Source organism: Phaethon aethereus (genome assembly GCF_964289735.1).
Source record: "Phaethon aethereus genome assembly, chromosome: 4".
In the NCBI taxonomy this organism is placed as follows: Eukaryota; Metazoa; Chordata; class Aves; order Phaethontiformes; family Phaethontidae; genus Phaethon; species Phaethon aethereus.
This window is the reverse complement of record NC_138578.1, coordinates 82,771,974-82,794,415: the sequence shown is the minus strand read 5'-3', so window position 1 is coordinate 82,794,415 and position 22,442 is coordinate 82,771,974. Positions and strand designations below refer to the sequence as shown.

The following is a 22,442-nucleotide window of genomic DNA, read 5'->3' as shown; positions in this document are numbered from 1 at the left end:
TGTTATATATGAAGTTGCTGTACAGATTAAGACATCACCATTGTTAAATATGCCCATTGTACGTTTGGGAGCAAAGAGGATCCATTATTTTGGTAAAGCATACGTATTTTTAATCTATCCCTCCTGTTTCTTTACTGCTTCTATGAAGCATGCTATTCCCCAGGCTGCAAAGATTTTTCACTTTAGATGAATGTATAAATAAGGAATTAAATAAAACTGGGTGGTCTTCAAAATGCAGTAGAAACAGAGATGGCAGTGACAATTTAAATAGAAAAGGTCAAAATTATTTGTTACTAAAGCTATGTAGGCATCTTCAGTTCGCAAAAAGCTATTTTTCTTCTGGATTACACTACCTGTCGGGCAGTTCAGTGTCATGGACTGTTGTCTGTTAACCCAGGGCCAATTTTTGTGGGGTACTGGCACCTACAAGATGCATGCATAGGTGTGTGCAGAGCCAACGCTCGTGGGTTCCCCAGGCTCTGAGCAGTCTTCTCTTACTTCCAAGGTTGCGTGGGAGTTTACAGGCAGGAATGACAGCTAGTGCCTGAAAGCTGTTCCCCTTAGACAAGCAACTGAAGTGGAGATTGATGGAGAAAGAGTATGGGTGAGGAGCATGAGACAAGGTGCATAGATTTCTGAGTTGCTAGGTATTTTATGTCTTGAATCTTTTTCTTCACTTTAAGCTTTGCCAGCTTAGTCCTTGACAATTACCTGTTCTCTCCAAGTCATAGTGCTTCTAACTGTAGTGTATGCTTCATAGCATTTGTTACACAGCCTTTTTGTTGTTCTGTGCCAATTTCACAGAAAGTATAACTATGTTTTTAATTAAACTTGACTTTTAAATCAGTATCAAGTTTGGGGATATGAAGGAAAAAACCCAAACCACTGCGCATAGCACACCACACAATGTGGTGGTTGTTGATTAGCTTATTCATTCTTCTCATCTTAATTGCATGATCTACATACTGATTTCAAGCATGCATGTGATTTAAATTTCGAAGCGTGCTTGCTGTTCTCCCCCCATCTCTCTCAAGTACAACTGTGTATAGGAGAAAACTTAGACATTTCTGAAATTGGAATGGAAACTTCTGTGGCAGATTAAAAAAAGAGCGATACTAATGATGAAAATTTGCTTGGGATTTTATTAAAATCCTAGCTTGAAAGGGTCAGTGATGCAAGTAACAGTGACTGGGAGCATATGGTATAATGTAAGTAGCCCAGAAACAGTTGGTATAGAAATGTCTGTGTAAAGAATCCTCTGGAAGGATGAGTGTACTTTAAAGACTTCTGTAAAGATCAGGAATAACTGTAGGCAGCGGATTGTAGAATCACAGAAGAGTTTGTGTTGGAAGGGACCTCTAAAGGCCATCTAGTCCAACCTCCTCACAATGAGCAGGGACATCTTCAACTGGATCAAGTTGCTCAGAGCCCCGTCCAACCTGACCTGGGATGTTTCCAGGGATGGGGCATCCACCACCTCTCTGGGCAACCTGGGCCACGGTTTCAACCACCCTCACTGGGAAAAATGTTTTCCTTATACCTAGTCTGAACCTCCCATCTTTCAGTTTAAAACCATCACCCTTTGTCTGATCACAACAGGCCCTGCTAAAAAGTCTGTCCCCATCTTTCTCCTCAGCCCTGGCAGCTGCAGGAAGGTCTCCCCGGAGCCTTCTCTGCTCCAGGCTGAGCCCCCCCAGCTCTCCCAGCCTGTCCTCCCAGCAGAGCTGTTCCAGCCCTCGGAGCGTTGCTGGGGCCTCCTCTGGCCCCGCTCCAGCAGGTCCGTGTCTCTCCTGTGCCGAGGGCTCCAGAGCTGGACGCAGCCCTGCAGGGGGGTCTCCCCAGAGCGGAGTAGACGGTGTGAGCTTCGTTACGTATTCCGCTTTAAATAGCGATGAATTGGGGGCAGGGGAGATGCATCCTGGTTCAATCATTCATGGATAGTCAAGAGTTGATTGTTTTGTCTTCCTTGTAGTCACAGGAAAGTCTCTGAAATGAGCTGCACATCTTGAGCAAAGAAATAGCATTCTTTACTCCTTCTGGACAACATTGTCATCCCAGGGAGTCAGTCTCTTTGAGGAACTGGGCTGAAATTCATTCTGATGTAATGCTTTCTTGATATAATTGTAAAGCATGGATCCTATAACACTGAAATTAGTTGGATGATAAGTGTGATATGTCATCTTGCATTTTTTTCTTAATGAGATTCCTTCCAGTGCCCAAGGCTTGACGGCTGTGGTCGGTGATATGTTATTTCTGATTGCCTGTGGAGGCATCTGCAGTAGCAGCAGTTGGTTCTCATTTAATGTGAAACTTGTCTTACACCTGGCAAGACAGCAGATACAACATGAAGACTGTGTTGTCATCTTCAAATCCTGGCGAGTTTTTGCTGAAGAAGAGTAATCGTTTCTTCAGTGAAATTGGTCGCACCAGGTGCAAAGTGAAGGGGTACTGATAAGTTTGAAAAAGGAATTGCTTTTCTGCTGACACAGCTGGGTGTTTTTGGAAGTTGGGGCTCAGGACAAATAGTTATCCTATTGTTTTTCTCGGTTATCTTTTTTGATGCCTTGTGGGTTCATGCTTGCTCTCTGAATAGCATTTTGGGGGTCTATCTTTAAAAACAGAGCGGAAAAAACCAAAACCAAGCCCTTCTTTTGTTTTTGGAAGTCGCAACTGTGACAGTCCAAAATGCTGATTTTTAGCTGTTCAGGCTATCCTTCTACACTGCCAAGAGGCTTTAAACATCAGTGCTTTTTGTTGAACTAGTCCTTCTCAAACTGATTCTCGTATGAATTTATTCTTTTAAATAATTGATTCTTTTGATTCATGGAGTCTAAATTGCTTCTGTTACACGGACTAATTGAAAGAAAAATGTCTTGACCTGGTATAGCTGTGTTTTGGCAAGCAGGTCTTCCTCCTTAGTCACGTCGTCTTCAGTGACTGGCACTGTATTGGTAGGCTCATGTTTTTAATTTTTTTTTTTTTTTTTGTAAGATTGTTTTCACTGAATCATAAGAACCCACAGATCGCAACATCCTGCCTCTTTCCCCGTGAGTCATTCTAGTGACGGAAAAGGGTTGTGTCTCTCTCAGGAGGTATCATTCCCGTGTGTCTATGGGTTGTGACAGAATCGGCTTCTGAGCTGGCTGCCCTCTAGATGCAGTTGCAAAATAAATAGTTAATGATAATTCTGCATTTGGTTATTCCACAGTGTTCATGTGTGAATTTAGATGGGCTTCTGGGTTTTTGCTGAGCTCGCAAGAGATAAAATGTTCCTTGCTTGTGTGGTGGGGTTTTTTTGGTGGTTATTTTTTTTGTCCTTAGTAACTTCAGTGTAGTGAGATGGAAGGAAAATAAGAGAATGTCTGTTATATCACTTAGGTATGCAACAGTGACTAATAAACAACTGACTTCTGTAAACTACCCTCTGATTTCCTTACACAGGACTAGTGAGTAATGTGGTTTTCACAAGTCATGCTAAAGAGCAGAAGCATCCACTCCTTGTGCAACTGCAGAGCCTTATCCGAGCGGCAAATCCTGCTGTTTCGTTCATCTTGGCAGAAAATGGAGTTGTAACTAGGTAATGTTAATCGGTGTCCGGTGTTTGTCACTTCTGGCAGATGGGACACATGCATGTAGAAACTTGTAGTCTCTTGTTTTACTCTGGTAACTTATACAAAGGAGATGCAGATTTTTCTTAATTGCTTCTCATGCAAAAGATATCTTCCCTTTACATTTATGATCATATAAATATAGTGATTAGGATATGTATGTTTTTGTTTGCAGAGTATGGCTTATGTTACTGTTCCTGTCATACTGAGGGAAAAAGACTCTTAATTTTACTGTGACTAACACATTGCTTTTTATGTAAGTAGCATACAGATAGTGGCCATTTCATTGAACTTATAAAATTAAAAATCTTCTTTTTTATCTCTTTATAGGAATGAGGATATTGAATTAATTCTCTCGGAAGGCAGTTTTTCAAATCCTCAGATGTTGAGAGCTCGATATTTAATGTATCCTGGCTGGCAAGTATCTAGACTGAGAAGTATTAAAACTATTTTTCTAATTAACTTGAAGATTAAAAAGTCTTGCTAACTTAATTTATATTTTTTTCAAGACTACTCATTTGGAACAGGCAATACCTTGTAAATCATTTTTAAAAGAGTGCTGATGAGTATTCTTAGTAGATACACAATTGCTGTCCTTTTATGGGGAAAAGGATGCTTTCTGGACACCATTTAAATCGATGGCCAAGATTACTGTTGCTTTTCAGAAGAATAGAAAAGAACCCGCTGGGAATAAGTTGGGAAGGATCGGGATGGGTGAGGTCAATAATGACTAGAGTAATTTCATTCTGACAGCTCTTCAGCCTTACTGGAATGAACTTGCTATGTCAGTCTAGCTATTAGCAGAACAATTATTCATAAACCCCAGCAACCTTACTGACAGTCTTGGCAGAGGCTAAGGGCACAATAATACATGTACCAAGCTTTCCATTTAATACCGAGTAATTTTATTTTTTTTTCATGGTTGAGTGTTCTTTACACATCTTGTTGCAGTTATCTGTGCTGCACCTACTTGGCAGAAAACGTAAACCTGTCAGCCGTTATAATTTCTGGCTGACTATTTTCTAGTTAGGTTATAGTGCTGGAAGCACAATTTATTTACCATACCTTGCCAGTCCTGTATGTATGTATATCTTTCCAGTCATAATTCTTGCTCTAAATTGGATGCAAGTAAGGCTCCTAAAGTAAACTGTTGCAAAGCTTGTGATGTCAGAGCGGCTTGTGGATTGTATGGAGCCAAAGGGAGAGAGAAGAAGCAGGAAAAAAGTATTTAAAACTTTTGTACAGCTGCTAATTTATTTAATGAAACTATGCAAGAGTAATATGTAGATAATACGTAAGAAAAAAAAATTGCCGCAGGAAGAGCATCAAAAGGAGTCCTGAGAGCTTTGAACAACCTTATACTGTTAATATCACGTTTTCATGGATGTCCAAGAGAAGAAAACTTAGTATTTTTCTTCCTGTGAGCAAGGCTTCCCTGTGATGAAATAATATTCCTGTTAAGAAGTTTGTTAGATGAAAAGCACAGGCGCGTGTGTTTTCTGTACGTTGAAGGGGTGTGCTTGTTTTTGTCTTAAGGTATGAAGGCAAATATGGAGCTGGGTCTGTCTTCCCTCCAATGGTTCAGATCTGTGTATGGTTTAATCGTCCTCTAGAAAAAACACGATTTGTGACCAAATGTAAAGGTACAAATTAACTTTGACTGACTTGATTTAAATCCAAGTTTGAAATACTGAGCAATAGAGGGGAAGGAAGGCACTGACGTAGCACAGTTACTTGATTACTGCTGAAGTAAACGTTTAATTGAAAATTCAGCTTTCCTTCCTTAAAGTACAGTAAATTGTTGTCTTTAGTGTCTGCTCTGGAAAATTGACCTATGATTTTGTTCAGATGAAAATTAATTTAATTTTTGGTTTCTAGAGATTGACACACTTATTTTCATATGTTTGCTTTTTATTTAATGTTTAATTTTATTTAGTAGTGTAAAACTACAGTTTATAAGTGACCATCAGCTTCTACTTTTCATGCCAAATGGTCCTTTGTAGTTATTAGAAAATAGGCTCAACTCTGTGTTAGGCTTTAGAGTAGATATATAATCATGCCTTTCCTTTTTTCCTTAGCAAAACAGTGTTAAGGAGCACCATTTTACTTTCCACACACACTGTAAGCGTTCATTATGCCAAACACATGTTATTTCCCACCTATCCCATAGCAAAGAAATGAGAACATCTAGAAATGTTATGTAGTGGGGCTCCGGGGGACACTGCAGCTTTTTCCCCTGAAGCACTAGGATGTGGATTAGAGGGACCTGTAGCATAGGTCTGACCAGAAGCTACACCAAGGAGAAGAAAAATAAGTGAGATAATCTATTTGTCTTCTATTTCAAACAGCGATTAAGTCATTGCTCAAGCCAAGTCCTTTTTCCGGAAACATTTATCACATCATGGGCAAAGTTAAATTTTCAGGTAAAGGCAAATTACTACTTATGCTTTGTCTTGTGTTTGCACTGCATGTATATTTATTTGAAAACTTTTTTACGTACTGTATTCTGTCTACACCAATGTGTTGATGTTAAATTAGATTAACGATTATCAGGACTTTTATTATTATTATTTTTTCTTCTGTCTTCTCCTTGGCAGATTCTGATAAAGTGATTGAAGTTTGTCACAACACATCGTCTAATTCACTAAGCCTTGTGCCTGTTCAGGAGGGGCCAGCTCCTCCTGATTCAAGAAGCGATAACCGAGATTGCAGCAGTCAACAGGAGTGCTTCCTTGTGTTCATTGGCTGCTCCCTTAAGGAAGAGGATATAAAAGACTGGCTCAGAGAGACTGCAAAACAGGTTTGTGGGCATGTTTACTTCTGTTCAGTGTGATCTATTTGGCATTTCTTAACAACAAAACGAGGAATCAGAGTGTCTCGATTAACCTTTTTTTTTTTTAAAAAAAAATCTCCTTTCTCTTCTACCAAGGTATTAGTATTCCAGGGTGTAAATGTATTTCAGACAGAGGACTAACAGTTTGCAAATGCGTTTTGTAATTTGTGTATTGTTTTAATATCTGCTACAGCTTATTCATGGATTGATCTGCTCTTGAACGCTTGAGCAAATGGATTATGTCCAGAATAAACACAAGATGATTTAGCTGAGACACGATTGCCAAAAGCTAAAGCGTAGTATGAAATAAATCTTCTTGAAGTATCTGAACACTGCAAAGCTGAAAACTTGTTTTGATTCACTAAATAAAACCTCCTTGGAAGTAATCCACTGAAACGGAGGGTGTAGCTTTTTCATTTCTGTCTTGCTGAATTTGTCAAGCGTGCAGCTATGTAAGACTTCACGTATTTCTGCATGGCTAATGTACCTATGCAATAGAAGTTGGAGCAGGGAACAGGGACTATGCACATTGTAAGAAGCCTAGAAGGTGCATTTTGCAGTTGTGGTGTCTTGCTAACTTCACACAGTGACTGGCACGACCTGACCAGGAGTGCAGGACAAGATGGTTCGCTGCTACGTAACCAATTAATACCAGCAGGTATTACTTTTGCCAGGCTGCACATCAAGGTCTTAGGAAGCAAGTCTTGAGGCTTGATTCAGAAATATACTTGGACAGAAACTGTTCAACCATACAAATTGTAAATTATAGCACTCTAGTTGGAACCTGAGCCTATAGTTCTGACTGTGCCCTTTCGTGATGCCCATTTTGGAACATTTGTTAATTAAAAATACTCATGATTACTTCTTTGTGGCTTAGGATTTGCATAGTATCTCTAAAAAGTTATGTGGGAAGGGAAAAAAATTTCCTGCAGACCATTGTTGGAGCAGTTCCTAAGGATCTTCAGGTTCTCACCCCTGTTTAAGCAGGTTGTGTTACTTCAGGGGAGTATACATTTTCTGTGATGGTATCTCATGCTCCTTATAGATCACATGAGTAGTATACGTAGGCAAATGCTTTTGATATGTAAGAAAGCATGCTATGGGATACTTTGGAATTTTATGAAAACTTGGAACTGGAATGCTATCTCGTGTGTGACGTGCTTCCTCTTTGAGCAGTTCAAGACTACAAATAGTCTTTGTACAGTCTCGCTAGTCTTGGCTAATTTAGGGCTTCAGACAGTTTTGAGAGTTACTGTATGCTGCATGAAATAAATTATAAAACTTTTCAGACTAAAAACTAGGTTGTTTTTCTGTTCATATGACAGTTGGGGTCTTTTTTGCATTAGAACTGTATTAAAATTGTATTATTTAAAGTCCTTTTGGATTTGTTATCTCTAACAATACCTTATGTAAGATCATTTAATTTTTACTTTTGTTTTCAGAACATAGTTGTGAATGCCTTAATATAATTGAATAATTCTGTCTAGAAATTAATTTTTAAAATACGTACTTCTAAAAGGAGTACTTCTGTGCTGGGCTTGAGCATAATAGCATGTGATCAGTGATTTCACTGCTTTTACCCATGTTTTCAAGAAAGACCTTTTCTGTGTTTTGGGGGTTTTTTTCTTAATGTAACTAAACTGTAATATCACATTGTCACTCAGTAGGTATATAACTGGGGTCTAATTCTTCATACAGAAACCTCAGAGGAAAGCCCTGAAAACCAGAGGAATGCTAACCCTTCAGGAAATTAAGAACATTCACGTAAGTAAAATAAATTAATAGCAAATACTGCTGGCTGATTTTTTTAAATATCCTTTTATATGATAGAGCACCTCCCATACTTACCGTAACAAGTGTGCTGAGCACTAAATTATGGCAGCACTTAACTGCCTTTATATACTCGAAACACAACTGAGGCTGTCCAGGATTTGAGATATAAATCTTGGTGTTATCTCAGGGCGTCAGGTTATCTCTGAAAAGTAGACGGAGGTGTAAGATGTTGGAGAAGCGAACGCTTTTGGTTACTGTAATGGTCTTTCCTCATCTTTTCTCCCTGCTCTGTCCTGTGCAGGTTGTCACTTGCAAATTAGGATCCCAAATGCCTAATTCTGCTGTCGTCAACTACCTTTAGGTTGTAAGTGCTATCTCTGGAGTTGGGTTCCTAAGAGTTTGGCATGGCTATGATTGGTGTTGCTGTACCTAACTCCCCTAGTCTATATGGATGCCATTTGTTATACCATCTTTTCAGACCGCTCCTTTATAGCCAGAAGCCATACCTTCCTCCCTGGCTGCTAAGCTCAGCAGAAGGATTTTTTTTTTTTTTTTTAATCTATTTTAGTTTGTTAGGACTGTCTGTAAGCAGCTTTCAGTTTTACATGTTTAACGTACAGTATATTCTTTCTTAATGCAGGTGAAACGCCACTTGGATCCACTTCCAGCTGGTTATTTTTACAACGGGACTCAATTTGTGAATTTTTTTGGTGACAAAATGGATTACCATCCATGTATCCTTTAAAATGTGGTGATTTTTTTTTTTTATGAAGGTTTTACATAGCCAACAGGCTATGCAAATCTGAAATGTAGACTGTCAAAGCAGATGATATGGTGAAGAACCAGTTTGGTTTGCAGGTAGTTTTATGAAGTGAAAAGTTTTGTTCCTTAAATCTGTGCATGGCTGCTTGCCATTTAAAGCTTACTATTAAAACACTTTTTCAGAGATATGATCTAAGAAGCAGAACAGAACCAACAAAACAATCCCAAAACTGTACATGAGCTCACGCAGAGGATAATTTATGAACCACAGCTTGTCAAAGAAATATTTTTCAAACCAAATAGTGCTTAATATTGCTTAATGCCTGGTCACGACTGATAAAACTTCAAAATGAATATAATTTTGTGTGCATGCATGTGCGTGCACACACTGGAGTAACAACAATCAGGGTTGGTTTAGGTTTTACTACAGTATCCTTCTATTCTGCCCCATATCTTTGCAGTGAAGCTGATGTTAAATGATTGCTCTCATCTTGTAACTTGGCATGAGAAAAACCTTTTCGGATGCAGCATAGTAATATGAACAAGGTGTTCAGAATTAGGTGTGGAGGTGCATTTTTTTGTAGTCCCTTTTTAAACTCATGTAAACAAGTAAAACCTTATTTTAAAATTACTTCAGCTTAGCAAGCAGTGTGACTTACCAAATCGTGACATAAACTTTCATAAATGTGCCGTCCTTTCTGTCTTTGCTATCAGTTGGAGAACATGAACTACAGCTGAAGTAGGGTCCTCTGGCTTTCTTTCCAGAAATTATTTTTATTTTTTACTTTAAACCTGATCATATTTTTGTCTTCGGCAAGAAATGCCAGAGTAATACTAATGTTCCAGTGTATTCCTGTTCTTCTTTCTTGTTTCCATAACTTTCTATTGCTTTTGTCTTTGTTTTATTACAGAAATTTCAAATTTGGTTTTATATTCCCAGTTTACTTTTCACTTCAACTTTGACAAACTTTACAAAAATCCAAGTGGGTTCTGTGATTCTGTTTTGGAATAAGAACAGTTATTTTCTGTGCCCTATGGGACAACTTTAAAACTTTAAACAAGCAGACTTCTGTCTGCAGAGTAAGCTCCTAGTTACGGTATACTGGCAGAAAATAGCCTAACAGCAAACTTGGGCTTCAGTATTGACTAGACCTTCACTCCACCACCATCTTGGTGTTTGGCAATAAACAGGCACTGGTTAACCACTTCTGGATGATTTGCATTTGGGGCAGAGTTTTTTAGACTTCCACTTAACCAGAATAGCTGTAAACATCTGCAAACCTGCTGTAGTTTTGCTGTTCTTATATTCTTCCTCGTGACTGGGAAATGTCTATTGTGCAACTCTTTTATTCCCCAGTAATACATTTGTGGTTAGGTCTGACTGCGGGACTCCCGGAAGGTAATATATTGAATTTCTGCTTTCGTTAAGTGTCCCTGAACTGGCACGCCCTTCAAACCTGTATGTTCTTTTCTAACGAATGCTATTTGCACAAGTGTTTTTCCTTAGTTTTTCAAAATCAGTAATGGACCAATTCATGAACGATTACTTGGAAGAAGCCAACAGGGAAATAGAGAAGTACAACAGAGAACTAGAAGAACAAGAGTATCATGATCTCTTTGAGCAGAAGACATAAGCACGTGTGTTCTGTGCATTTCTGAACCGCCTGCTGTCAGTAACCAAAAATGCTGTTGTCCTTGCTGGTTAACTAGAAAATTAAGCGAAATGTCAGTTTTCAGCACTCCTTTTAAAGCTAAGAGATCATTCCTGTAAGGTTGGCATTTTAATATGGTAACTGCTTAGCTGTGTGTACTGTCAGGTTTGCTTCCACTTCACCTTAATTCCAGACTGTACAAAGCATCACCTGGAATCTCTGGCTAATAGTGGAAACTTATTTAAAAGACGAAAAGAAGCAAAACTGTATTTCGTAGTAGGTCAGAATGTAATCGTGGAATTGGTCCGTTGTGCAGATAATCAAACCACTTTAATCTCTGGATGTCCCTTGAAACTTGTTGCACAGAAGCACCTATGAGCAGTGATATACGTCAGTATGTGGGATTGGGGGATGTTCCCAAAGCGAGAAATGGGGGAACATTTCAAGAACTCGGAAGAGTATCTGATCCTACTGCTGTTAGGGTGTTCCCAAAGCGAGAAATGGGGGAACACTTGAAAAACTCGGAAGGGTACCTAATCCCACAGCTGTTACGGTGTTCCCAAAGCGAGAAATGGGGGAACACTTGAAATAATGCTACTGCTGTTAAGGTGTTCTCAAAGCGAGAAATGGGGGAACACTTAGGCATCTGCTTTTTTCTGAGGGGACAGCATGGCTCATAACCTCTGCTCAGTTAGAATCTGCAGTCGAAATTTTGACTTTTCTAAAGAAAAGGTGTTTATACATTTCAGGGTGAAACAAGATAAGTGGAGATATCTTGCTTTCTTCCCAGTGTCATTGGTGTTCTAGAAAATACGTGACATGAATGGTGGCAACTTGCTGTTGCTTAAAAGATTATCTCTGAAGCATTTCTTATTTCAGTACTAAAAACTAAGCAAAGCAAGAGAGGAGGAAGATTCTTTAGCTGAAGAATTCCTTTTCATGAAAATGGCTTATTTCCAAAGGTAAAAAATATCAGAAGGATATACTTGAAATATGAAAGAACTTGTTTGTGAAGCTTTCAGAAGTATTTGCACACTGTAACATTTCACTAAACTGATACACCAGGTTTTAAGTACTTGCAACAAAATTTTTAGAGTTACTAAATGATACTGTAATAGAAATTCTGGCAACTTGTCCCTTAACTTAATGTAATACAATTTAAGTGAGACTTCATAGATCACTGACTGAAGGATTATAAGGTACCCTAGCAGCTACTTAAAGGTAATTATTGAGGCCTCTTTGAATAAACAGATTATTGTAGCATGCTGTGCGTTCAGAATTTAGTCAAGTGAAAGCAGTCCAGGAGGAATTTTTTTATTTTCATATTCCTTAGCCTTAGGAACAGCTCAGTCTTTTAATACAACTGCAGCTTTTCTTTTTGGTCAGATGTATGTAATGCAGTAAGAAATGGAATGAGTAATTTCTTACAGGACATTTAAAATGCTTATAACGTGTCCACGCAGTCTCTTTCTGTGGCAGGAAAATGAGATTTAACTCCTGCCATCAAACTTAAGGCTACATACAGTTTTCCGCCCTACTTAAGGACTATATTTTTTACCTTTTGGAATCTGAAATTAGCTGAAATTTCAATAAGCCTGTCAAAAACCGAAACACCTTTTAGGTGGACTTTCAGTACATGTTGCTACTAGCTGGCTCGGTGCCTGTGCTGCTGGTGGTTTTACAGTGCAGAGGTGGAATTCCAGGTGCTGCAGGTTGGGCTAGAGATGTTGATAAGGTTTCGTTACTAGCTTTCCTAGTAGATTTAAAAAGCTGTCTGAATTTTAAGAATTTTTTTGCACACCACGGGACTTTATAAACTACTTGTATCCTGTTAAAGTACAGTAAAAGCCAGCGATTAGTTTGTGTTTCTAGGCTTTCTGGGGTAACCCGTATTACAGGTATAGAGCATCATGATAAGGCTCGTGAGTTTATCTATGCATGGCTATACTTTAGTCTTAATATCCTGTAGTGCCTGGTAGAGTAAACGTAGCTAGCAGTGGATTTGGGGGGCTAGCGGGTGTTTACAAACTAAGTACAGTTGGTTGCATGAAACTATTTATCAGACCAGGATTATTAGAGTACAAAGTTCTGGTCGTAACACTGCAATAAAAAGGGGCATTAGAAAATTCTTAACAAATCGTAGTTCTTTGCCAATAAACTTAGTGTAAACCCAGTGTGCTCCTTTTCAGTACAAGTTACCTAATCTGCAAAGCCATATTTCTAGAATAGTGGTATGACTATGTAACGTTGGAAGAAATACCAGTGGTTGGGACAGCAGGCACGTCGTTGATGCTTTGTGTCAACGTGTAAATCAATAAGAGAGTAGATTTAAGTGCAATTGATTGAACGATAGATGAAGATACTGTAGCTTATTTGGCTCGGCTGAACTCTTTTTAAGAACCCCAATTTGTGCAGCTCTCGAAAAAAATAAATGTTGGTGGGGCTAATTCATCTGGGGTTGGCGCAGCAAGTTGTAATTACAAGTGAGAAGCCCTGTGAACAAAGAGGAAATAAGTATTTAAAATTGGTGTGCTGCTGTGCAAATTGAGCTGTTGCTTAAAAACTGAAGCAGAAGAGCTCAGAACAAAGGCCTAGTATACCTATATACTGTACTGCATGCTATATGGTAATAGCTGTGTATTATGAAGACCTTTCACCATACTGGTACTATTTCAATTAATATATTTTGGTATTGAAATAATTTGATTACCTCAATTTATTTCTTTTTTGTAAGTTTTTAACTGTGACTTTAAAACACACAAAAAAAATACCGAAATAGTGAAACTGTGACAATGGTATCCTTTAAACATAGTAGTGCCTTGCAGATGACACCATTTATTCATGAAGCATAAAATAAATGGAGGTCATGGGTTGTATTGCTTGCACCCTCTTTTTTTTAAAGGAAAAACGGTTTTGGTGAAAGGACTTAAATTTTAACCTAGTGAAGAATATTAGCACAAATGGTTAAACTGTTTAAAAGAAAACTCTTTGAGGACTAAAATGTGTAAATGCCTGATGCTGCTGATAGTTTAATAGCAGTTGCTGATTATTTTGGAGTTACTTCTAACAATCAGCAGCACTTTTTTTTTTTTTTTTAAAAGAGCGTAACTTTTGTACTCTGATCGGAGATGTTTATACTGTATCGAACCCCATCTGTAGGGTAATCTGGTTTCCTCACTCTTTTGAAGTCAAGGTGAGGACTGAGATACTTCTAAGGATCTAGTTTTGAAAATTTTTTTAGCTACTGTAAAAACTAAAAAAAAAAAAAAAGCACCATTTCAAAACACAAATGTTTGGATACAGAAAAAGTGCCATTACACTGTTCCTTTTATCTTTTACTGTATTTTGAAAATTGGTAACAGTAACTTTGTGTCCAGGCATTTCTGATATTGTGAAGAAGTGCTGAGAGTCCTCAAGGGGTTTACATGCTTTGCTGACCTTCATGTTAGCAGCTTGTGGTGGTGTTTTTTTTTTTTTCCCCTCACCGAGAATGAGTGTGATCAGAAGTTACTGAAGTTATAGGGAGAAAAATGTGATAAACTTATGAGAGGAACATTTGCAACTGGAACTGCACTGCAATCTTGGAGTATTTTATATTAAGCCGTGCAATTTGGTATTAGCCCAATTTTACACTTTGTAATTAACAAAAACGATTGCAGGGAGGATTTAAGTTGCATGTAAAAGTTCCCTAGTAAGTTTTTTTTAATTACTATTTTTAATTGAAACTTTTCCGAATTTGCACAGATTTAAACTCTGGAATACTTTGGTATTCTTAAAAGGGAAAAATTGCAACTAGTATAGTGAATTGTAAACTGTGAGTGGTTAGAACCGCATTGTTGATCTAATTTTAGATTGTTTAAAAACATACCTCAAAGCTAGTGAGAAACTGCTTCATTTTTACACAGCGGTCAGATACTAATGTAACACTTCTCACTTTACAATGTGCCAAAATTCACTTTTATACTAGTTCTCCATGCTTTAATATTTGCAACTTCAAGTTTAAAAACTTGCATTTACAAACACTACTGTAACTTCAGTTAAACTGAATTGTGTGATTGAAGCTTTTAGCCTATTGTATTTATTACACAACTTGATTCAGTAAATATAAAATTACCTTTCCATATATTTTTGTATTGTTTTACATGTTTATACCTGCAGTTTGTGTGACTTTTACACCTGTAACTCAGATGTGATGGAAAGAACCAATAAACAGTATCCATCTGCTGTCTGTCTTGGACTTCTTTAACAAACTCACTATTTCCTAAACTTGAGTTTTTAAGCATTGAGCGGTTTTCTTTTAAGATTTCTTAGTTTTCTAAACTGGCAGAAAGATGACTAGTTTATAGTAAAATGTAAAGTTTTAAGGAAATTATTTGGTTGGTTTTTTAAGCTGCTATTTTAGGTTTAGACCTTCTTGCTTGGGCTACTAATTGGGTAGAAATTAAAATCGGTTGTAGGATGAAGGACCTTCATCAGCTTCCCCCCTGCCATCTCTGTCCTTCAACAACTACCCTTAACTGTAAGTTCGTAGTTGCATAGATCCAAATGCAGGAGCTAAATCCTACTCCTTGTGCTCATACAAACGAGGATGCAGATCAGCTTCGGCCGAACTAAAATCGGGCTGCTGTTGGGAGGGCAATCCCACCTTTTTCTGCTTCGGTCACCGCGTGGGAGGCTGTGCATGAGTCAGATCAGTTTGCCGGTTAAACTGAATGAGCAAATGGTTTCTGTCTCAGTTTGACAATGCTTTTGCTTTTCTGGGGGTTTGTGGTTTCTTTTGGTGGGAAGATTTTGCACTTGACCGATTTTTATGAACTGTTTATGTAAAAACAGCATGTTAAATTCGGCCTGTTTCGCATACTCCAGGTATGTGAAGAAGAAACAGCAGCTTCTCAAGCATGGACTTCTGACTGAAATGCAGGAATTTTCCCTTGCTGCACAGGTGGTTTTGGAAAGCGGGGACTCTTCCACTTGTAAACGCGCTTGGGCTGCATCCGCTGCTTTTGAACCGCTGAGTACATGCGGTTTCCTTGCACTTTGTGGTATGTGCTGTCAACACAACAGTGAACAACTCCTGTATCGTCACAGAGTGATGGTCCGAGAGAAACAGCCAGCTATCGCTTCAGTGTTAGACTGCAGAGCCCACAAAATCGTTCATGTGTCAGCTTTGCCAAGAGCCTTCGGGCCCCGATACCGCTAGCGTGGGTCTGTGTTCTCAGTACAAGCCCTTGGGCGAGCTCCTGGTGCTGGCAAAGTAACCAGCAGAGTTTCCACCATCCCTCAGGTGCTCAAGTAGGGAAATCTAGAGTCTCGGCCCATGGCTTTACTCGTGTTTTACAATGTGGTTATTCTTACGATGCGCTTCAAATGCAGCTATGTTACTGAAGTTCAATGAAAGAAAAGCAACTTCCTTCATTGCTGTTACAAACCGACCTGGATTATCTTTCAAGGGAGAATTTTGGTCTTTTCTCTGGTGTGTAACTCTACTCTCTGCCTTTGTGACCTGGTTCCTGCATCTTCCATTCACTTTGGATTTTCCAGACTTAACCTGAGATCAGTTTGTGGTTGATTATTAAAATCAAGACGTCATCATCATATTACGATTTTAAGAGATGTTCTTTGCAAAGAGATGCTTTTGCAGAAAGGCTACAGAAACGGGATGATGTCGGCTCAGCACACGTAGTTCTTTGGAGCTCTGGCCGGGAGGGCTACACCTCTAGAGCTCAGTTCTTAGCAGCCCTTTGGCTTGAGCGTAAAGAGGAAAATTCCTATGACCAGTGGTGAGCTGTTTATGATTAGGGTATTTCTAGAAACTGTTCCAATAGTGAAGTATTGGCATGTTTTTCTACAAGCGAGGCATGTCCCTTACCAGACTGCCTGGAACATCTGGTGGTGGAGACCACTGGCTCACGTATCGTCCTCTCCGTGAACGTGGCATAGTATTGAGCATCACTTTGGCCCTGGGTACAGGCTGCTCTCCGCCACAGACACACGAATGACAGCTTGCTTGTGTGTCCGTGTGATACAGCCAGCGCTTCCGGTTGTATCCTCGCGGTGCAGTCGGCGATGCTGGCTGCTTAACAAAGTCAAGAGCTCAAATCTGCCGCTTCTCGTGCTTCCACCCAAGCACATGTTGCAGATAGCAGCCCTTAGCGAAGCCGTACTGCAGCAGAGCTGTCTGGAGGGCTGACGTGGAGGAAGCATCGCCTACAAACACAGGGCAAGTTGATTTTAATTTTTTCTTTGCAGATACCAATTTCTGTCTTTACAGTTTTATTAGGTGTATATGCTTGGCAATGTACCGTAAGATTTGTTACGGGGAAGCTTTTAAAGCGCGTTCTCTGTGGAAGCTCAAGTTTGGTTCTGTTCCTGGTGGCCTCCATTTTGTGAACGTTTACTAACACAGCTCCTGCAACCCAGAGGGGTTTAAGGTGTCTGTGACGGTATGAAGTTACGTCAACAAATCTTACAAGAAAACAGCGTTTGGGAAAAGTTCCCGATAATTCAGTTTGGGAGTCATGTATTCTGTAGTTGTGTTACAGGATGAGATAATCCTGTATAATAATAATTAGAGGAAATATCCTGACATTTGAGCCTTAGCAAAAGCAAAGAGCAGTAAAAGCTTTGAGCAGCAGAGTACCCGGGGTGTGCAGAGGTTGGTAGGACAACCCCCGGTATCAGCACAGGCTGGGGCTGCCCCCAAAGCCGCGTGGCCAGCAGGGCGAGGGAGGGGGTTCTGCTCCTCTGCCCCGCTCTGGGGAGACCCCCCTGCAGTGCTGCATCCAGCTCTGGAGCCCTCGGCACAGGAGAGACACGGACCTGCTGGAGCGGGGCCGGAGGAGGCCCCAGCAACGCTCCGAGGGCTGGAACAGCTCTGCTGGGAGGACAGGCTGGGAGAGCTGGGGGGGCTCAGCCTGGAGCAGAGAAGGCTCCGGGGAGACCTTCCTGCAGCTGCCAGGGCTGAGAGGGGGCTTATATGAAAGACGGGGACAGACTTTTTAGCAGGGCCTGCAGCGACAGGACAAGGGGTGATGGTTTTAAATTAAAAGAGGGCAGATTCATGACTAGTTCTAAGGAAGAAATGTTTCCCAATGAGGGTGGTGAACCCCTGGCCCAGGTTGCCCAGAGAGGTGGTCAATGCCCCATCCCTGGAAACATCCCAGGTCAGGCTGGATGGGGCTCTGAGCAACCTGCTGGAGTTGCAGATGTCCCTGCTCATGGCAGGGGCTTGGAGTAGATGGCCTTTAGAGGTCTCTTCCAGCCCAAACTATTCTATGTTTTATCTGCTCCAGTTTTTAAAACTCTTGGCCATTCTCTGGGCAAAATATAAAGCTCAAAGGTCTCCTCTGACCGAACTCCTGTAAGGGGCTGTGCAGGTGCATCCCTTTTCCCTTGTTTTAGGTGGCTTAATCTTCCCTCCCTCATTCTCTACTTTGAAGCAGAACCAAACTTTCCAGCTAATGTATATTTACTCTTCTTGCTGCCATTTAGCTACACAAGTATAGGTCCCATTTCCCCTCAAATCCTTGTTCCAGCGCCCCTCACCTTGAGGACTTTCTTCTTTCCTCCCCTTCCCATGCAAGGAAGACCTCTGGGCATAGTTGTGCATCTCCCTGATTCAGGTTGCATCCTTTCATTTTCTCCTTCTGTTGGGTCATCTCATCTGATGGCATCTGGAGGCCGAGCTAAGGTGGAGCTTGGGTTGCCTGACCCATAGTGTCAGTGCCAGAAGCTGAGCCTCCGGTTCCTGGGCTTCAGCCGCTTCCAGATTTGGCCAGCTGAGGGTTATTTATTTACACAGTGTGTCTTATACCCACATTTCAGTGCTGACACAGGGAACATACAGGTAAAATCTCTGTTGTGGCAGGTCAAGCTGAGACTCTCAAGATCTTTTCTGCTTTTAAAAATCTTAAAATTTGGTTTGGTTTGTTGTTGGTTTTTTTTTTCTGGTCCAAAATAATTTCTTACTGCCTGCAGGCATGCATGGAAGGGATGCACAGGTGGGTGCCCTAGGAGCCGCAAAGGACCTCATGAGATTGTCCCCCTTATTGTTCAGACTCTTCCCTATGAACTTAACGTTCTCCTTCAAAACCTCCTTTTCTAGGCAGCGGAGACATGGAAGATCTCATCTACCCGGACTTGGGCAGTATATCTGGTATGTTTTCAAGATGGGAAGCTGTTGTTAATTTGGAGGCCAAGTGGGTTGGTGGGAGAGTCACAAGGTCAGTCAGGAACTGGCTGAAGGTTTGATGAGAGTGGTCAGTGTTGCAAGGAGAATTGGGCTGAGAGAAGGTTACTTGGTAGAGCTCAAGCAATGAACACTTCCGTGACAATTATTTTCATCAAGAGAGTTTTTTATGCAGTAAATTCACTAAGGCTGTAAAGAGGAGTATTAAATACAGAAGAGAGACAGGAAATGGTGGAGAATGAAGTGGAGGACCTACAGGTACCACTGAAAATCAAGTAATGAAGATATTGATGGAGGGATTGGAGCTTGTATCACTCAAAGAACTGAGGAAGAAAAGCTGAATGTGAGGCTGGTGCAAAAGCATCTCTGAAAAATACGAATAGGTTCTGGGATGTGAATGGTACTGATGTTTCCAGTGTGGTAGGAGATAACCTGGACACTCGTAGAGCATTGGGATAACTTGTGCTTTTCTGGTCACTTGTGCTCAGAAAATAAATATTCCAAAAACGTGTAAGTAAGAGTGACCAGGGTGGACGGAGATCTTGTCTCATCCAGGGACGCTAAAAAGGAGCCTTGCTTTGTCCTGACAACAAAGGGGACATGCAGTGGCCAAGGATAAATGCAGATTAGATGCTGGGAGGAAGGTCTCAAATGACCAGCGGGAGCATTGTGCTCCTTTACTAATAGCAGCAGATGAAGAGCATAACCCTCAACTACTGTCAAGCTTAAACCACTTTTGAAAGGGAATAGGTAATGGGGATGCCTACGATATGAGTTTCATTTCCTAAGAGAGACGAGTTAGGTTTTCCTAGGTAAATCTGAACATATCCCTTGAGTCAGGGTTTTTAGTCCTGTTCCTTGCTCTCAGTTGTCTCTCTCACTTTGGCGAGTGGTAGTATCTGCAGAGGTTTCCAGTTCTGCCTAGCTTTTTGCGAGCTCCTCTGCCTCCCAATGTGAATTGATCTGGAATTTTTTTGCCTACGTGTCCGCAGACAAATGGAGCCTTGTTAGCTTCATAAATTGCTAGCCTAATTAAAGTAATGAGTTCACAACAGGAATTGCATGAAAATGGAGCACTTGTTAATTGAATAGCCCTGGGTTCGGCTCCCATTGTACACTTCCAACAAGGTGCTTGTGTGATCCCTCCTATTGAATTTGCTTAAAATAAACCTTCAGGGTAGTTTGATGTCTTGGTAGGAAAGAAAACACCCAATGGGCAAGACCTGGAGGATTTCAATAGCTTTATTGCTTCAGGACAGACAAAAAAAGAGCATGGAAAGTAAAACCTGAGTGACCCATTCATGGCTAGGAAATCATTAGGCACACAATGTATTGTATAGATCACTGTAAAACCGCCCGACACGAGTAAAACAGGAAATTTATAATAGTTAAAATTGAGCCTTCAGTTAACCCCACCAAAAATTGTCTATTTTTCTGTGTTATCAAAGTTAGTTCAATATTTGCTTTATATACATCCTGTTCCGGACTTTGATTCCTCTATATAGCGCACCTTCCTGCCTTCTAATATCTGATTTATTACATAACCTTTTTTCTTCCAAAGCCTTTGCTTTGCCTGCTTTAACTCTTTATCTTGTCAGCCTAAGAGCCATTTTTGTCCATGGTCTTTCCTTGTGCCTTCGCTTGCGTTGTGGAGCCCCGGAGAAAGGATAACCAAGGAGCCGGCAAGGAGGGGAAGCTGTAGGGGACACAAAGTAAGGATGGGCTGCAGGATCTTCTGGAGAGAGGTGCAGAGTATCTAAGGTGGCTTGTATGCATCAAATCAGAAGCTGGGTGGGTTTGTCCAGGTTGTCTCTGAAGTCCGAGGACTGTAAACGTGCAGGATGTTCTCAGTGTCCTGCTCCCGGTGCTTGGGCTGTACGAGCAGAGGAAGGAAAGCGGGTCCTAGCCCTGTGTTCCCCCCTCCACATCAGTCTCCTCTTTCCTAAAACCCAGTGTAGGGTGTGGAGGCTTCACACACCCTCCCGGCTGTGGTGCTGGGTTGGGGGTCGCTGCCCTCCCGATGCTCTGAGGCTATTTGCAGGCTCTGCCGCGTCGCGGGGAAATGGGGAGGAAGCGCTTTGCTCGAGGTCAGGAGAGATGTCACCAGCAGACGGGGAAGGCCCCAGAGGCAGGTTTGATGCTGAAGACTGTTGAAAGATGTGTTTCCTGTGCAACAATAGAGAATTTTCTTGTATTTCCCTGTGGAACCTCTTGAGATAAGGGCTGGAGTTCATCCTGTACCAGCAGACACATCCCTTCTCCCTTCGTTGGCACGAAGAAGAACACAAAGAATTACAAATTACGGTGCCTCTTACGTGCCTTGCGCTGTCAGAGCTGCTATTCGGTGTGTTCCATCCTGAACCTACCACCAGGACGACACACACCTACCTAACATGCATCTTCATGTGCGCTAGCGACTACAGATGCTATTAGAAGTTGCCTTGGGGAGAGCAGAAGACTTCTGCTTTAAATTTTAGGAGAAAAATGAAGAAATTCCTTGCTGTTCCTCGACTTGGCTGGTCCCGAGAATGGCAGAAAGAGGAGGCAGCAGCCATCCTGCTCACAGGGAAGCATCTTTGCATCCTCCCATGGCTCTCAGCTGCTGGCCCAGCCCGGGACAGGGATGCAAGGGTGGCTGGCTGCAGCTTTCTGCTGTTTAACAACACATCCTTCATGGTGGGCACGGCTCAGATCTCTTTCCTCTGCAGAAACAGCTTAGCTATGTGAGCCTTGAGCCCTTCCTTCAGACCTAATTCAGGTTGGCCAGGAGCTCAGAAGGTCTTAAAGGAGAGTGACAAAACTACAAACCACTCCCTCTCTTTAAGGAAGAAATATTTCACAACGAGGGTGGTGAAGCCCTGGCCCACGTTGCCCAGAGAGGTGGTCGATGCCCCATCCCTGGAAACATCCCAGGTCAGGTTGGATGGGGCTCTGAGCAACCTGCTCTGGTTGCAGATGTCCCTGCTCACTGCAGGGGGGTTGGACTAGATGGCCTTTAGAGGTCCTTCCCACCCAAACCATTCTATGATTCACTGCAGTCCCTGCAGCTTTGTTTCTTCAAGAGATGGGGTTAAAAAGCTCCTTGAATTATACCTTTTTTTTTTTTTTCCCTAGAATAAACCTGCTAAAAGGCCATGTTGTTCCCCTGCCCAAGGACCTGCTCCCTGGCACTGGGACATGGTCATGACTGAGTGGGGCTGATGATAAGAGATTTCTTTTCTCAAAGCAAAGGCCTACAGCTTTCTTCCCTCTCTGGCTGCAAGGCTGCAGAAATGAGTAAAACCCCTCAATTCCCCTCCCTAAAATAAGAGAGGGAAGTGGGGAAGGGATGACTCTGCTTGCTTGGTCTGTGCTGCAGATTAAAATCGCTGCTGCGAAATGGAAGACAAACATTTCAGGTTTGGGTTGCTTTGGGAAGGGTGTCCGTTCCGCTAGCGGCTGTTTGTTTGGTTAGGTTAGGTGGGTGCAAGCTCTAATAATAAACTTTCCTGGGAACGTGATGGCTCACAGAGAGGTCAAAGCAAAGGAACAAGCCAGCACCAGTGGATGGGATGCTGTGGGGAACATGAGAGAATGAGGTGGGTGCAGAAAGCAGTGTGATGTGCTGCTTCTCATCATCCCTGCGT

At 41.3% G+C, this 22,442-nt stretch overlaps 1 protein-coding gene across 1 annotated transcript in view; it reads left to right on the top strand.

Annotated features, from left to right (window-relative positions):
• Positions 1-10,610, top strand: part of DNAAF9 (dynein axonemal assembly factor 9) — a gene marked incomplete at its 3' end in the record, with an annotated part of 75,216 nt that extends 64,606 nt beyond the window's left edge. The window contains exons 30-37 of the mRNA XM_081998945.1: positions 3,442-3,577; positions 3,939-4,025; positions 5,145-5,251; positions 5,957-6,031; positions 6,206-6,408; positions 8,140-8,205; positions 8,855-8,948; positions 10,498-10,610. Of these exons, the coding sequence (XP_081855071.1) occupies positions 3,442-3,577; positions 3,939-4,025; positions 5,145-5,251; positions 5,957-6,031; positions 6,206-6,408; positions 8,140-8,205; positions 8,855-8,948; positions 10,498-10,610 (881 nt within the window). The remainder of the gene's footprint in view (positions 1-3,441; positions 3,578-3,938; positions 4,026-5,144; positions 5,252-5,956; positions 6,032-6,205; positions 6,409-8,139; positions 8,206-8,854; positions 8,949-10,497) is intronic.
• Between the last annotated feature and the right edge of the window lie 11,832 nt (positions 10,611-22,442).